Source organism: Rhipicephalus sanguineus, chromosome 11, assembly GCF_013339695.2.
Source record: "Rhipicephalus sanguineus isolate Rsan-2018 chromosome 11, BIME_Rsan_1.4, whole genome shotgun sequence".
NCBI lineage: Eukaryota > Metazoa > Arthropoda > Arachnida > Ixodida > Ixodidae > Rhipicephalus > Rhipicephalus sanguineus.
The window spans coordinates 74,536,990-74,555,012 of record NC_051186.1 but is presented as its reverse complement, the minus strand read 5'-3'; the positions used below and the strand labels follow the sequence as shown (position 1 = coordinate 74,555,012).

The 18,023-nt window shown below is 45.4% G+C and overlaps 2 protein-coding genes across 17 annotated transcripts in view; both read left to right on the top strand.

The window, feature by feature from the left end:
* Window positions 1-18,023, top strand: part of LOC119374775 (uncharacterized) — a 236,589-nt gene that overhangs the window by 8,373 nt on the left and 210,193 nt on the right. The gene's annotated exons all lie outside the window — the stretch shown is intronic.
* On the top strand, window positions 864-3,108 carry LOC119374776 (uncharacterized). Of its 2 annotated transcripts, XR_007414345.1 has the most exons (5): window positions 864-1,220; window positions 1,386-1,501; window positions 2,055-2,268; window positions 2,739-2,951; window positions 3,062-3,108. XR_007414345.1 is itself a non-coding variant. In XM_049410814.1 (4 exons), the coding sequence occupies exons 1-4, from the start codon at window positions 1,043-1,045 to the stop codon at window positions 2,897-2,899; spliced, it is 669 nt and encodes a 222-aa protein (XP_049266771.1). In that variant the 5' UTR covers window positions 864-1,042; the 3' UTR covers window positions 2,900-3,049. The 2 variants fall into 2 exon arrangements, 1 of the variants encoding a protein (XP_049266771.1); XM_049410814.1 differs by lacking the exon at window positions 3,062-3,108 and having other exon boundaries at window positions 2,739-3,049.

The window sequence follows — 18,023 nt, the reverse complement described above, 5'->3', positions numbered from 1 at the left end:
CACCCAGTAATCAGTCTCTTTCAAACAAGTTTGGTACATCAGCAACATAGCAAACTCGTCCAACTTTCATGTGCACGCACACTCTGTCCACATCCTCCGGTAGAAGAACAACTTTTTTCGCTATCACCATGTGCATAACTGAGACTTGGTGGGTCGCTCATACTTGCATCGTCGCGAGCCGAATCTGCAGTTTGGTCGGAATCGCTTGAGAGCGAACTCTCCTCGAAGTCGTACGTGTCGTCGGGATCAGGATTTCCATCGCTGTCACCGTGTGCATCACTGAGACTTCGAGTGTCGAACGCCGCTACTCCAGAACCACCGTTACCAGCTAAAGACTGAGGAATGTTCTTGCTAGAGCGTGGCTGGCTGGCAGATTGCGCCTCCGCCGCTTTTTGATATAGGCTCGTTGACCGAGGTACTACATAATGCGATCCAGGCTCCAAATAGCGCTTCCTTCTTTTTGACCGAGGCTGTGGTTGAGCTGAATCCATCTTTCGTCGAACTGAACGCGAACTTCAAATAGCGCGCTTCATGGAGCCCACGCAAAGTGAGGCCGCGATGAACAATCTAAGCGGGTCCAAGATGCATAGACCGAGGCTTCACATTCACGCCCTGCTTGCCGTGCCTTGAAGATGGTGCGCGGCGCGGAAACGATGATAAACTATGATGTAACATAGGAGATAACCTGCAACGAGGTAGGGTTCCTCAGGTCACACTCGATTGCCATTATGGCCATCACGATGGCCATGATGATGATGATGATGCGACCAACGGACCAACGCGAGCGACACCAGGCTAGCCACCCTAACCAGGCGACACTATGCTCATTGTTTATTTTTTATTTACGGTGAGTTAAGAAAAATTACCGTGTAAACTTGTAAAAACATGAAGCAAATTTTCTTAGTTTTTTAAAAACGAAATTGCATTTTGTTGAGACCCACAAATGGTACCGCCATCGTCATGAACAGCGCGTTGGTACGTACGTTTTTGTTGTGTGTGTTGCTGAGTGGTAGCGCGCGTCCATGTGCATTTCTTCGGCGGCATGTTCGCGTACGTTCGTTTCCGCGACGACAACGAAAAGCGAATCGTCCCAGTGGCTGCATGTAAACACCTCAAGCCGAACGATACGAGCGATTTTAATCCTCGCAAATGGTACAAAGTCTTCTGGAAAGATGAAACACACTGCGACCACTACCACGCTCAAGTGATTAGGCCTTACGGTAAGTGCATGACCGCCTCTTTGTTTTCCAAATACAAAAACAAAGATGAGGAAGCAGTCATTCTGAAATTATCCACTCGTCCACTCGTCATGTTTTTTTTTTTTTTTTTTTTTAAAGCGCCACTAGGAAGAGGTCATCATCATCATCATCATCATGTTTTTTTAGCTACCGAGGACGATGCAGGGAAGGCTACCGAAAAACGAACTTCCATTCCGCAAAGACCTGGCAGCGACTCCTCCTATAGCTGCAGTTCAAATGAAGTGGATGGATCGTTTGAAGAAGTAAGTGCAGTCAGTTGCAATCGCTCACATTGCAGCTGATGTGCTACTTTTCGGCCTAATTATTACCGACAGCCAATTTTGATCTGCACGTGGTGCCGTATCACACATGGTGCAGCGATGCTTTGATCAATGCCTCCTACGAGGCATTGCTCTGATATACCCCCCATTGGAGATATATCAGAACATCGCTGCTCCACTACCGCACGGACGTCGGTGCGGTCGTATTTGCTATTGCAGGTGGGGGTAAAGTTGCAATATGCCGAATAGCAATTTATTTTATCCTTATATCTTTGTATGAGCGCAGCCTATAGTCATTTTTCTGTACAAGTCACTGGTTCAGAATTATTTTTGCTAGCGCGGATGGGAGAGCTGACACAGACAAGCGCTTGTCCGAGTCATCGTCAGCTCTCTCTCTTCGTGCATTCGTGTTTATTCCCGCGCTGTTGAAATTTCCTTCAAGACGCAAATACGCCCTGTTTTTAGTTGCGAACAAGCTATAAGCTGTGAAATTATAATGTTGGGTTAATTGTCTATGCACTTGCTGGAAACGCAGCGTCAAGCTGCTGTTAAACAGAAAATGAAGGATGTGAGCAGCCATTTTAAGAAGAAGCAGCGAGACCTCCTGTTTGGTGATGCTGAGGGCGGAAAAAAGACCGAGAAAGAACTTCTCAAAGAAGAAGTGAATATGCTGAAGGCCGAAAATTCAAAACTCTTGGACCGAATAAGAATGCTCGAAAAGGCCCTATGCAGCAAAATTTTCAAAACAGGTTTGATTATTATTTCCTTATAAACTATTGTCATGCACTGCTGCTAGTGTTGTATACATCAGTAAGTTGCACTTTTCTTATAACGTACAATTTTGCTGAAAGCAGAATGCAATGCAAGCTCATATATCATACGTAGAAGTGATGCGGGCATGTTTTTCTAATCACTTGTAAGTATGCTTCTCCATGCTGTCACAGCATGGTGCTCATATTAAGAACACCAGATGGTCAAAATTTCTTGAGCCCTCCACTGCGGCGTCCCCCGTATCACATCATGGTTTTGAAATGTGACACCCAACCTATTATTGTACTTTCATGGCATATATCTCAACTGCATGCTCTATTTTATGTTATTTGGCCTTGCACACCCTGGTCTCTCTTCAGTCTGAGACCTAAGAAGCTACTGTGACAATTAAGGGTGCGATTAACTTTCTTTTGCTGCATACGTTTCTGCATACACTTTTTTATTGCAGAAAAAAACCTCGTTCTGTGCGAGGGCTGCAGCCGCAAGCCAGAACAACAAGTTGCGCCTTTGCCATCGCCATGTGCTGCCACGCACCACCACCATGCAGCCGCCGCGCACCGCTACCGTGCAGCCACTGCGCACCACCACAGCGACCCCGGGCAGCCCTGAAGTGGCCCACACAAGTGCGAGGGAGGCCGATTACGTGACCACTGACGGAGAGGTATTGTAAAACTCTAGTGTGCTTTGTCTTAAAGGTATAATGCTTTGCTGTAATGAGAAAATGTGCATTGACATATTGTTGTGTGCACATCATCTTTAACTTGTTTATAGGTGCATCTGGGCAAAGGGATCACCATTCCTGAGGGCCTGTACAGCCGCCTCATGAGCACAAAAGCGAAACCCGCTTTGTTCGTGAGGCGGCCGTTGCCATTTATTCAACGGCAGGCTTGGTTGGGCGGAGTGTAATTGGAACAGCCTCTAACCGGACAAAGGGAGAGGCAAACCTCCCTTGGATAAAGAAAATACGCTGTGCTTTCTGGTAGGTAAAATTTCCCAGTCTGACTGGAGTTTATGAAAGTAGTTGCCTGCATTTTTGTGCATAATAGTAAGATCAGCCGAGATTCCACTGCCAACTTGTATATAACTACTTACTAAGGCTTCAAGCCTCGTATTTTTGTCTACTGGAGCTGGACACTTATGCAAGTATCAACAAACTAATTAAAAAAAAAGACTGATAGCACTCGTATTTATTTCCTTGTCATATTAACTCCTCTGTTTCGAGTGCATATAATTGTCACCTAACAAGTGCCCATAATTTGCTTTGTTTTTGATCATGCAGATTTCTTCAACCATTTTTGAAAAGCAATTTTCCAATTGGAGAGGTCGAGCAAAAGAAGAAGATACTAAATAAGGCGCTCGCAAACAAAATTAACGATTTGATGAAATCAAAAGATTAAGAAGTCAATGGAACATCAAATAAAAGATTTTGTTTGATTTCTGTGTTCATCTGTGTCCTGCTTGCTCTAATGCAGTGGCCCACCTGCCAGTCGGCTAAGCACCGATTCACTTGTGGGCTTATATGCAGTAGAATGGTACTAGACTGGTACACCCATAGACTGATACACCTATAGACTGGTGCACCCATAGACTGATACACCTATAGACTGGTGCACCCATAGACTGATACACCTACACACTGGTACACCTATAGACTGATCCACCTATAGACTGATACACTTATAGACTGATACAACTATAGACTGATACACCTGTCAATAAACTGATAGCCTATCAGTTTTTCTATCAGAATTTTTGCTAGGGAAGGATCATGTGAACAATTATACTGAATGATGCAAAGATTAACTTCAAACATTCTAGTATTTAATAGGTGCTGTTAAATCTAAGTAATAACCCCAAATTAAATATGCACTTGTTTTGCACCTTGAAGCTTCATGAACGTTAAGCTCTATAACATGCCTCAGTTGACCACATATCAGCGCCGAACTGCGATCTGGTGGAGGCCCTGTGTTGGGAAACATAGCAGGTTGAAGGTTGTTTTCGTATTCCACCCATTGTCGACGAGTGAAAGTGATTCTTTCCTTGGCTACGAGATGTGATCGAAGCGACAAGGGCCAGCAGGGGCGTAGCCAAGGGGGGGGTTGGGGGGGTTCAAACCCCCCCCGAAATTTTTCAGTTTTGCTTGCGTATATATACACGTACACATACAAATGCACGCACGAACATACATAAGGTATGGTTGAACCCCCCCCGAAAAAAATTTCTGGCTACGCCCCTGAGGGCCAGTATTACTTCACTCCACGTCATCCAGTCGATTATGCTTTGAGCTTTACAACGCTTAAACGTATAAACTAGCAGAATGCTAGAAGTGGCTGAACTCGGGCAGTAATCTTGACTTCTAGGAATAAATGTTCACCTGTCTTAAAAATGTGCAGTCAGTAGCATCCTGCTTGATTCGGATCATGGGACACGACATGCAACGTAAAATACTAAATAGTAGATATAGAGGAACAATTCTTTTACTCAGTAGGTGTCATAATTGCAAATAACAGCTGCAAATAAAAGCACGCTTTCACACTAATAGCACACCCATAAATGTTGAGCTTTACGTGTCCCAGTCAACCTCCCTCATTGTTCAAATACCCGGGGCGTAGCCAGAAATTTTTTTCAGGGTGGGGGGGAGTCATCCATGCTTATGTATGTTTGTGCATGTGTTTGCATGTCTGTGTGTATATATACACAAGCAAAATTGAAAATTTTCGGGGGGGGGGGGGTTGAACGCCCTCCAATGCCCCCCCCCCCCCCCCTGGCTACGCCCCTGTTCCATACCATGTAGCTTTACGTGCACCTTATTTAAATATAAGCTGTCATGCAACATCCTTAGCTTTGGCTGGTACAGCAGCTAATACAAACTGTGCTTGAGAATCCAAGATTTATTGCCAGTACCAACACTAGCTATACACAATAACATTCTGTAGTAGTTCAAGCGCAAGTGTTGCAGCTTTTTTTTCAGAATTAGCAGCTCGTATAGCGCTCACATAAGCATGCAGACATACACGTCTAAATGTGCAGCTATTATTCTTTTTTACGAAGAACTGCGTGAAATAAACTGGCACAAGGAGACGCACGGACAAGCGTCTTCCTTGTGCCAGTTTATTTCGCGCAGTTCTTTGTAGTCATGGATTACCAACTTGCCCAGCGATCAATTCTTCATATTATCCTTTACGTGCAGCCCCCTTCCGTGGCAGTTACCACGGCACACCATCTGTCAGACATTGTGCCACATAAAGGGTATTTGCATATAGTACAAGATTTGTCCTTCACTAAATGTTGAGACCTGAAATGTATTTGTTATTTTTCTGGTACCATTTCAAAACATGACCTTTCCCTTGCAGTGTTGAGACATATATTTGCAATAAGTTAGTCAGGCATAGAGTCCAAATCCATCACTGTGCCAGCCTGGCACTTAATTATGTATGCATGGGTCCCTTATTTCCATTCTCTGCTTCAAGCCCTTCCCTTCACCCATTACTGTAGAACTGTGGCATTTAGGTGTTCCATCTGGCACCGCTAATTGTTGTTACATTTTGTGCCATTTCTTCGAGTACCCATGCCAGTATTTAGTGCACTAAGTGAATGAAGGAACATGTTATGCTGCTGCGCAGCTGCATACTGAGCAGAACAATGAAATGTAGAGCCATGAGAGAAAATATAGAGAATACTGTCACGCTACAACGCAAACACAAGACAGTGAGAAGTTCTACAAGAGTAGGACAGCTTGTTGACACAAAAAAAAATAGCAGGCACAAACATGTCTAGCAAGACTGAAACTTGGGCTAGTTGGTTGTCCTTCATGATGAACCAGCAGCACAACCACACACAGAGGAAAGGTACACGAAACACAGCACTGTGTTATGTGCCTTCTTTCCTATGTCCGTGTGTGGTTGCACTGCCGGTTCATCATGGGCAAACATGATGTCTTCGGCAAAATCCCAAAGACCCACTAGACATTGATGTTCATTGATGTCCCCATTGTCTTTCTCACCTGCAGAGCACACGCATCACTACATATACAATAGGATGCATTGCAAGGGTTCTTCACCTATATGCTCTCTTGTTGGAGTAATAGGGCATTGTGTGAACAAAATAACGAAGGTAAAAATAAAATCACCCTAAAATACATGCCATATTCTTTATTGCTTAATTTTCAACCTCCACGTGTTCCACTTCACCACCTGTGCAGATAATGGCCCCCTAAAGGATCTCGGCAGTAGTTTCTCTGAAGTGGTTTTCAAAGCTGCTATTGGATTAGATTAAGCTAATTGAATCTCATGAACTTATCCTTTCAAAACAAATAAGGGGGCAGTCCACTTGTTATTTTCTAGCAAGCTACCTTAGCAATTTGGCTTTGAACGTGTGCACTTTCCTTGCAATTGTGTCCCAAACAATATTAACTACAAGACACATCATTCTACACTCTTAAAAGAAAAGGTAGTGCTACTTACTAACTTTGAGGTAGTAAATTGCTGTCACAACATTCACTACCTAAGTAGTAACTGCAGGTAGTAAACGGCAAGGTAGTAAAGTTACTACCACGTCATTTACTACCTGCAGCTATTACATACCAAAGGTAGTAACAGAAAGTTAGTAAATTTACTACCATGACAGTTACTAGTTCCTGTTACTACTTATTGGAAGGTAGTAAGCTAAGCTAGTAACATTACTACCACGACAGTTATTACTTAGTTACTAAATGCAGGAAAATAGTATTTGTAAGTTAGCAAATTTCCACCGTGCACGTTAGCTATTTGCAGCAACTATTGATGAAAATTTGCTGCATCATTTGATAACGTCAGCCAACTTCATGAACTAGAAAAATTGCATCTTACTTAACACAAGGAGCATGCATCAGCTAATCTCACAGAAAAAAAAATTAATGTATTTCAATAGACTAATGTCTTTAGACATCAGAATCATTAGACTGTCTTTTGCCAGTCTAATGCGCTTTCTCATGCACACCTAATGAGGGTCTACAAGGAATTGGCTGCTGTTAGTGTGTAGAATTCTGATGTATGAGTTTCAGCGTATTGCAGCCTTATGCCTGCAACAGCATGTTTGCTGCACACAGGTCAATAAATCTTTTTGTGGTTAACAATACGAAAGTGTGTAGGCTTTAGAGGATTGTAACAAATATATCAGCAGAACATTTCCAGCATTGACTATATCAACAGCGTTCTTTACATGTAAGAGTATTTTGAAGCCAATAAGTAATCTTGTAGGCCTATGATGCAGGCATTTGGAAACAAGCTCTACATTGTCAATTTATTTAGTTTCAATGGGACAATAAATGGGGCTAGTTGATTCAATTCCCATGAAAGTGCAGTTTTATAATCACAAACAAACCAATAAGATGATACGAGAAGTTTCCAGGAGTAAGTGCTTTTTTATTTAATTTCTCGACGCGGCACTGACGATAGGCTCTCCTGTGCTGCACTGTTGTGGTGGTACAGTTGCTGTATTTGAAACCTGCAAGAGAGAGTGTGAAAATGTAGTCTGGCATTGAAGCGAACAGCTTAGCGCAACACATCAACAGATGCTGCAATTTATGATTGATGACTTTCTGTTTCGAAATAGTGATATCATTTTTACCATTTTACTTGAATAATCCACGTGTATTCAATGCCCAACCCCATAGCCTTGGCTTAATGCTGCTTTGATCAAAAACATAAGAAAACAAACCGCTATACAGCACTTCTGAGGGCTGTGGTGTCATAGATAGGCCAGCTATCATATACAGGCCAATTAGCTCGGTCAGCTTCTTTGATGTAACGTTGCATAACAGCATCCTTTCGCTACTCAAATGGTACTCCATGCATGACTCCTGGATGACTCCAGGAATAGGCTATTCTGCCATGAGAAACGCCCTCATCCGATCATGCCCTCAGTGGACGGAAACAAGTTTTACGATTCAAGTGGAACGCTCGAGGAGCGCGGGGTTCCCTAGTGCTTTTTTGAGTTCCCTAGCTGAAAAGATGCTCGTCACTCTTAGAACGACCAGAAATAACAGGCCAAACAAGCACACTCGCTCTCCCTTGGCTGACGTTCCCTACATTCACAGTTTCTCTCATAGGTTGAAGAAGACTGCAGGCAGAGTAGGCATAAGAGTTTTGTGCTCCATCCCAAACCATCTGGCCTCCCTATGCAGGCTAGTTAACAGGGATGAAACAGTATCCTTTTGCTGTGACAAGAAGCACAGAAATCATTTCATTGAATGCGTGAAGAACGTCATTTATGACATTTCATTATCATGCAGAAAATCATATGTAGGACAAACCGGACGATGCATAAATTACAAAATGCGTGAACATGCCAAATCTTTAAAAGCAACAACAGGCAGGAACCTGGCATTGTACATCATGCGGCTGCTCCCCATTGCTTGACAATGTGCAAGTTCTCATGAAATATCGGGAGTAATGTGCCCACAAAATTTGTGAGGCGCGCATAATTCACAAAAGGGGAGCAGCTTGCGTTAGCGCGCTATCACTAGCACTATTTGACGAAGAAATTAGCTGCCATGAGCCTCAATTGTGATCACTAAGCTTGTTGTCACATGTTTTGTTTTCTTGTTTGTTTTCTGTTTTATTGTTAGTGGTTGCAGTTTTCTAGCCTTGCTGTCACTTGCTTAAAAACCTTTTTTTTTTCAGACCCTGGTTCTTCGTTTTTGTTGATTTATGAATGTCAGACTTTTAGCGGTTTTAATCAGTTTGGTATTGACCACCATGTCATTGTTCTTTTTTGCCATTTTTTGCTTGTGTTTATGTTTTAATGAAATCGGCTTCTGCCGCATCTTGTAAACCCTATCCAAAAAAAAAAGCCGGGCGGCCGAGTCACTTGATAGCATTTGTGCCATTTTTCGATTTTTGCTCGCCTGCCTACAGATTCTCAGACTTGCCAATAAGGAAATCAGTTGATAGTCAGCTCTATGCCCTGTATGTTCTTCGTCCCGTTGTCTGCGCTCTTTTGCCACAAAGAAGAATCCACATTCAAGTGCGTTGTTACTTGTTAAACATCTTGACAGGATAGCACAGCTACTCAAGAAAAGAGCACATAGCAGTGCTGAACTCACGACTAACTTTTCTAGAAATCACGCAGATACTTAAGATATCACCTGAACCCAAGTGTTTTCACAGAGATAACATCATTTACAATGGTCGATTCCACGAAAGATAAAAAAAAAGGTGTATACTTGATGTTTCCGATTTCCTGATAATTTTGTATGTTGTGCACATATGACTGCACAGCACGAATCGCAATTTGTTTTCACATAAAAATTTTTTCAACACAGGAAAATTCGACGAGCGTCGCCGGTTGACGACGACCATCTTACGAAGAGTGCGTTTTCGTAAATTCGCAACCATGCTGGCAGCTACTGAAGCTATACATTACAAATATCTTTCTATTTAGCATAAGTAGAAGTGAAGAAGAAATAGCTCTTATAATTTGATGGAATTCTGAGCAAATTATGCATTTTTAAAAATTCACGACAAACGCTGCGTTAGTGAAAATTAGTCAAATTTGGGACGCTATGGTTACTTCTGTGAACATCTTAGTTTGTTCATATTTGCTGTATGAATAGGCCTTTATGTGAATAATGAACCTCTGCATTTGTATTTCTCTAATAATTTTCAAAGTAGTAAATTTTCATGCATTATTTGTATGGTCGCCCATTTGATGTCAGTCACCGATCATCATGCACTATGCTGGCTGTCATCATTGAAGGATCCCTCGGGCCGTCTCGCCCGCTGGGCACTTTGCCTGCAAGACTACGACATCCGCGTGCTGTACCGCAACGGACGCCAGCATGCTGATGCCGACGCCCTCTCGCGCTCCCCCTTGCCTGACGCCAATGCCTCCTGCTCAGTATCTCACATTGCTGTTTCTTCCATCGACGTTCACACCATCACTACCGAGCAGCGCAAGGATAAATGGATCACCTCGCTGATAGACTTGCTCACTGATCCGTCGGCAACACCAACCACTCGCCCGTTGCGTCGTCAAGCCCACAATTTCGCCATTCGTGACAACCTACTGCACCGACGCAATTACAACGCCAACGGCCGCCAGTGGCTACTTGTGATACCCCGAAGTCTGCGTGCTGAAATATGCGAGTCCTTCCACTCTGATCCGCAATGCGTGCACTCTGGGGTATCCAAAACTTACCACCGCATTCGACAACGATACTTCTGGCGAGGGATGTATGTTACGTGCAGAAGTTCGTCCGCTCCTGCCTCGATTGCCAACACCGAAAACCTTCAACGCACGTGTCACCAGTCGGTCTACAACCATTACCTTGCCCTAACCATCCGTTTGGGCGCGTGGGCATCGATTTGTATGGACCACTTCCTCTGACCTCGGCTGGTAACCGTTGGGCCATCATCGCCGTTGACCATCTAACGCGATCTGCCGAAACCGCTGCCCTCACAGCGGCTACAGCGTGCGATGTTGCCTCCTTCCTGCTACACCGATTCATGCTGCGTCACGGTCCACCCTAGAAGCTTCTCAGCGATCGAGGCCGTGTCTTCTTGTCGGAAGTCGTCGAAGCCATTCTCAAAGAGTGCCATGCTGTTCACCGCAAAACTACTGCTTACAACCCGCAGACGAATGGCCTAACCGAACACTTTAACCACACGCTCGGCAACATGCTCTCAATGTATGTCGCCGCCGATCACACAAATTGGGATGCCATTCTGCCCTTCGTCACCTACGCCTATAATACCGCCCCTCAGAACACTACTGGTTTTTCACCCTTCTTCCTGTTGTACGGAAGGCACCCGTCGCACACTATTGACACGATACTACCCTACAAGCCGGATCCATCTGAGTGTGCGCCTATTTCTGACACAGCCAGGCTTGCTGAAGAGTGTCGCAAGCTTGCAAAGACCTTTACAACGCACGAACAAGAGCGGCAGAAGAGCCTTCACGGTGGCACCACCACTTCTGAGTCCACGTTAGTCGCCGGAGCGCTCGTATGGCTCTCGGTCCCTACCACTGCAACTGGCCTCTCTTCAAAACTACTGCCGAAATACGAAGGCCCCTACCGGGTCATCGAGCGCACATCACCGGTCAACTACCTGATCGAACCCATCGAACCAGCTTTGGACATGCGCCGTCGAGGGCGCGACATAGTCAACGTGGAGCGCCTCAAGGCCTACTAACCCACTAATAGTGACAAGCTGTTAGGTCGCCGAACGGCTCCCTTTTAACCATTACGTTTATTGCAGAGAGTAGTGAAGACAGGACAAGAAGGGACACAGATAGGCGCTATCTTTTAAGTGTTTTTTGGACTCAGATCACACATATTTATAATTAAAAAGAAAAACTTCAACATGCGCAGGCACAGCTGCGTTCAGGAAAAATAGTTATTTCTTTGACAAGTAGTGTAATGACACACTAACGCAATCTCGGCCAAGATTATGAATACTTGCTGACTCAATAATCAATGTAGTATAGTTTCTTTACTGTTTGGCAAACAGGCAATCGCTGCATTTCTTTACATTGTTGCAATGTTCCCTGAATCTTTCCTTGAGATGTTGCCCCATTTGCCCTCTATAATGCTTACCCCATGATAGGAGTATCTGATAAACGGTACCTTATATGCAGGGCACGTAACGTGTCCTGTGATTCTTATTGCAGCCAAGCCTCTCCTCTGAGTATCTGGGTTGCTGCTTTTCCATAGTTTAACATGCTTATTGAGGCCATGAACATTATGCTGATGATTCCGAGCACCAACCGTTTTTATATTGTTGAATATTCCGTGCAGATATGGCATCGTGGCAAACATTTTTCGGCCATCAAGATTTGGCTTTTTTTTTTTTTTTGGCTTGGCAACTGGAAGGTGGTTTTCTGGGTAGGGCATATGCAAACGATACAGCAAGGTGAACAGGATATCCTGCTTGTGTCAGGGGAGTTCTTTGGAAATTAAGGCTTGTCCACAAGTAATAGGAACAGAAATTTTACTGCGTTAGCGAGCCACAGTGGCATAGGCAGAAATTCATTTCGGGGAAGAGGGCGAGTGGGGGCATGGGCCCGGTCTGCTACCCCCTCGCTACGCCACTGTCCAAGCAGTGTCAGACAATGCACCTTTCTACCATTATTGAGTGGGAGGAACTAAGAGGCAGCAATGGCTTGTTTCCCATCAGTTCGTATAACTAGCTCATGCACTTTTATGCAAATGAAATTGTACATTCAGGAACCTGATATGGTACAATCCTTGCCCGGATGCTGGTGGGTAAGCACCAGTGGGTGTTAGTAATCATGTGCCAGTGTTAATATGTTAGTGGCTTCAGATTCGAAAGAACCTTTGCGGTATTTAATAAAGAAAGACGCAGTCATCCTCATATCTAAAACATTTAAAAACTTATGTGCTTGCATATTGTACTAATTAATCATGTTCCTATTTCTTGTGGACGAGGCTTGATTTCAAGAACTCGCTGGATGCAAGCAGGATATCCTGCTCCCCTTGCTGTATTGGCTGCAGAAGCCCTACTAAACAAACACCTTCCAGCTGCCAGGCCAAAGAAATGGCTAATCGTGATGGCCAAAATATGTTTGCCACTATGTCATACCTGCACGGGATATCCGACAATATAAGAACGGTTGGTGCTCGGGCAATCATCAGCATAGTGTTCACGGCCTCAAATAAGCGTGCTAAACTATGAAAAGGTTGCAACCCAGACACTCACTTGGCTGCAATAGAAATCACAGGACACATTATGTGCTTTGTAAGGAAGGCATCGTTTATCAGATGATGGGATAAGCATTATGTGGGGCAAATGGGGCAGTGTATCAAAGAAAGGCTCAGGGAAGACTGAAACATAAAGAAAGGCAGTGATGACTGGTTAGCTGAACACTGGAGCATGTGTGGTTGCTTCCACTTTTTGATGAGAGTTTCATCGTGCATATGCACAGCAACGAAACTACTACATTAAATTGAGTCAGCAACTATTAATAATCTTGGCTGAGATTGCATTAGTGTGCCTTCACTATCTTTAACAAGAAATAATTATTTTTCTTCGATGGAGCTGTGCCTGCGCACGCCCAATTTTTTTTTTCATGGCAGCTGCACCACAGTTTCATGGCAGCACAAACAACACAGATGTTCGATGGAAGATGGAGGAGGCTTGAAGAGACGAAAAAAATCTTCATACGGTATGTCACTGCAGCCCACTCTTGTACGAGTAGACTTGCCTTCATCAAGATGGCAACATCAAGAATTAACAGTTGCTCCCTTTATGAAGACAACTCCAGTTTCAAAACGTTGGCTCTAGCGACATCCCATGTTCAAAGATTACAAGCTCAACAATACAAACTATTCGACGTTCCATGTTCAAGGAATGCAAACCAAATAATATGCATTGCACTGAAGTGCAGAAGGTACGTTTCTCACTCCTAAGCTAAAGGCCAGTATATGCTGTATATCAATAGACCTTATGCAAAATTGCTGCCATCTGTTGGAGGTTTGACGAAGCTAACGATTCGGCGCCATGTTGGAGGCTTGTGCCCGAATTCTATTGCTGTCGCCGCTATCACTTCTTGCTTGTATCCGCTTTGGTAGTCGGCAATCAGGGCATAAAAATGTCAGGCGGGCCTGTACACGTTACCGGCATTTCCTAGTTTTTACGTTGACGGTTATTACGTGTAAAGAACCGCCTCACAGCGAGAAGAAGGTACAAGTTTGACACTGCGAGTCACGTGCAGGCCTGTCGTCGTCAATAATGAAGCTCTGCGCTAGGTTACAAATTGGCCTGTCTGTTTTCAGTGTAGCGAATAAAGCGTTGTTAGCTATCTGAATATCATGCTTGTATAATGTAGGATGGTTGGGAAGAGGTTTTATTTAGCGCGGCTAGGCGCAGCGATGACGGTAAGAAAGTGCAGTTGACCCAATTGAAAGCATATTTCATGAGGGACAGCCTATGTCGAGCCGACGTAGTGTCCATCTAATTTTAAATAAACGTTGTCCTCTTTTATCTTTGAAATAATATTATTTCGCTGTTGTAGTCATCCGACCTATGTTATGTACAGAATTACCGTGCGATTAAAATGCAGAAAATTGCGCATCTCATGCACGTGGAAAGTGAACATGAAAAGTGTAGTGTCTCCTAGAAGTAGATGCCGATCAGCTGGTATTTTATTGAATATCCTTCCGATATGTGATCCTATATAACAGGAAACGCCAAGAATATTCGTGTTCACATTGTCGCTTTAGGGGCCTACTGGTGCTTTACAATTTAAACCCGTTGCGGCAAGGCAGTTTTGCTTCGCCGACTGAAACCGCCTCAGCGCGTAACCAGTGGTAGCGCACCCACGGTAGAATGTAGCACATTTCCCGGAACAGCATTTTATTTAGTTTCATAAGAAAAGTACCACGCACTTGAAGCACCTGTTAACATTTCATAGCAAACTGGAGTGTACAGAGGATTTTTCCGAAGGGGGGATCAGCTTTTGGGAGAACCTGATTTGCTCTTCCTGGGGTATAAGTTAAACAAAAAAAGTAAGGGGTGGGGGCGGTCAGGACATCCGGGCAACCCGTCTGAACCTGGCAGTGATACCACATGAAATGCTTGAAAAATACGCATAGTGAAGAAATACGCACGCAAAGCATCCCACCAGACGCTACCTTGTTAAACTCCACCATCGAAAACAAACTACAAACAACACGCTCCAGCACAATCGGTCCGTCCGCTGCAAATCAATGACGCGCACGAGCTATCTGTCTAACATGTAATTGTTATCGCAATTTAATAAACAAGCTAATATCAACAGCAGCGCAGGCATGTGCGAGTAGCCGCGATGCAGCTTTGAAGCTCGTACACGAAGCGGGTTTGTGCCTGCAGCAAGCACACGGTGCGAAAACTTTCTTGTTCTGGCATGACATGAAAGAGTGTTCTCTGATGAGTGCCGATGCTGTCACATACCACATATATTAACGGCGAACGGAAACACGGCGTTAGTCGTAAGCAGTAACCGAAGCAACGGAACGATCTGCTGATTCTCGTCGGCCACGAGGAATGTACTAACATGGAGGCTTGGTTCCTGCAAACCTTCTTTCAGCATCCCAATTTCCTCAATCTCAGCAACACAGCACTCGAAAATATGTTGGCATTTTCGTTCTTATCAGCCGCCACACGTTGATATGTACGCTCGTTGTCTACATGCGGAGCGCGCTTAGCCTTCAACATGGCGGAAATGCACACAGCGGCCGCTAGATGGCAGCAGATTTTGCATAAGGTCTATAGGTGCTATGTGTCCAAACTGTCGCAATCTAGTGATGAAAAGAAATGCCTACCACTCATTATGGCTTGCCCGGGCTTGCAGGAAGTATGCTCCTATCTTGTACTGCAATCTGTCCTCTGTGTCGGTGCCATGAACAGCTCTCATAGCTGATACATGCATAATAGATACCACAAGGAAATGTTGATTTTCACTCAAGACAAACCCAACCACACACAGATAGTGAGTACCAAACATGTCCTCAGGCAAGTCTATATTCATATATTAAAGATATAATGAAGAAAGGAAGACGTTGAAGACACGGGCTCAGCTATCATCATCGCGAGAGAAAGGCACGAGATCGGCGTTGGAACACCACCATCTTGTTCTACCTGCGTACTTTTCCGAGCTACCACCCGTTCGTTCGGCTCGCCCAATAAACCTCTTTACATTTGGTGGATCGTGCGGGGTACCCACATCGCCTGCACCCTGGAACTACGATCCCGCACATTGCAGCCGACCATGCAAGTCGACGCTTCCCAACAGGCACCACCTCTCGCGGCCGCCGTTTGCCCCGGCTCGGTTCGCCAGCGAGACCCCCCGATATTTGCGGGAACGGAAGATCAGGACGTCGAGGACTGGCTGTCGTCCTTCGAAAAAGTTAGTGGACCCAACAGGTGGGATGACGCTGCTAAATTAGGCATCGTGAACTTTTACCTGGCTAACGTGGCGAAGCTATGGTATACTAACCACGAGTCCGAGTTCGAGAACTGGTCCGCTTTCAAGGATGCAATATCCGCAGTTTTCGGTCGCCCTGCCCGTGCGGAAGTTACGCGCAGAACAACGGCTGCGTACTCGGGCACAAGAACCAGGTGAAACGTTTACCGCCTACATCGAAGACATAATCGATCTCTGCAGGCGCGTCGATGCCTCAATGAGCGAAAGTGCGAAGATACAGCACATTATGAAGGGTGTCGACGACGATGTCTTTCAAATGCTCCTTGCGAAGTCTCCTGGTACGGTGTCCGAAGTGGTAACTTTGTGCCAGAGCTACGACGAATTGAGAAGGCAACGAGCTCTCACCCGACGTTCATCTCAGGCTAATCAACCGCTCGCTGCACTGGACGTCGTCCCTGACCACTCTTACCTTCTCGCACAAATGAAAGACTTTGTGCGTGAGGAGGTGGCACGTCAGCTTTCACTCCTGCCGTTTGCTCAGCGCCAAGAGTTCCCACAGCAGCAGCAACTGCGGCAACCGACCCCGTTGGCTCCCGTGCTCCGACACGTCATTCAAGAACAGATTTCGGAGGCCCTGCCGGTACCCATTCAGCAGCACCCTGTCGCCGCACCTCTTACTTATGCTGAGGCAGTAAAGCGGCAGCATCTACCACAGCAACAGCCCCCACCATTCCATGGAGTGCCACAAGCCGTAGCCTCGACTCCTCCACCTGTCACATGGGGTGCTCCTATCGCTACAAATCCCTGGCGAACGCGCGATAACCGGCCGATCTGTTTTGCATGCGGTGGCCCTGGCCATGTCGCCCGACACTGCCGACGTCGAGTGCCGGGATACACAGACACCCGTTCACAGAACAACTACTGGATCGTCCCCGCTCTTGCTTGACAGTTCGGATGCTCACTCAAGCACGTCTTCACGTGAATACCTGGAACCTACGTCTCGTCGCGCACCTTCACCCCGTCGCCGCTCCGTGTCGCCCATGCGTCGTCGACCAGCACCTGAAAGTGAGGGAAACTAGCCGCCGCAGTTCAGGAGGCAAGAACTGCGCTGTCGAAATGCTCAAGTCCTCTAACTTTGCCGTCGAATATTGTTGAAGTTTTTGTAGAAGGCGCCCATACATATGCTCTTGTCGATACCGGTGCTGCCGTTTTCCGTTATAGACGCTAAACTATGTCGCACAGCTTCGAAAAGTGACCACGCCTCTTGATGCGATGTCCTTACGTACCGCGAATGGAGAACCTGTTCGGCCTATAGCCGCCTGCACTGCCCGACTCATCATCGCGGAGGACCCCTACATTGTTGAGTTATCGTCCTTTCCTCCTGCTCTCACGACATCATACTTGGCTGGGATTTTCTATCGCGCAATCAGGCTGTTATCGATTGTGCCAGATCCGCACTTGAACTCTTCCCGTTGTACGACCAGCCTACGGCCACGATGATCAAGCCGCACACAAGCTAGTCGTCCAAGAAGACGCCGAAATTCCCCCGACAGCAGCTGTTTTGCTCCCTGTGTTTTGCAACGGCGTGTGTGATGGAGCTGCGTTCTTTGAACCATCGAGCCTCTTGCTTAGTCGGAAACCACTTCTTCTGCCTTATTCGACAATTTCAATTTCGAATGGAACCAGTGTTCTCTGCCTCACTAATCCCCTTCCGTATCCCCTCAACCTGTTTAAGGGTGAATCTCTTGGATGCGTGCAGCCCATTGATAAGGAAGAAATTTTTACTGTGCAGCATGATTCATCTCGTAGCGACCTCGACGCCATCAGT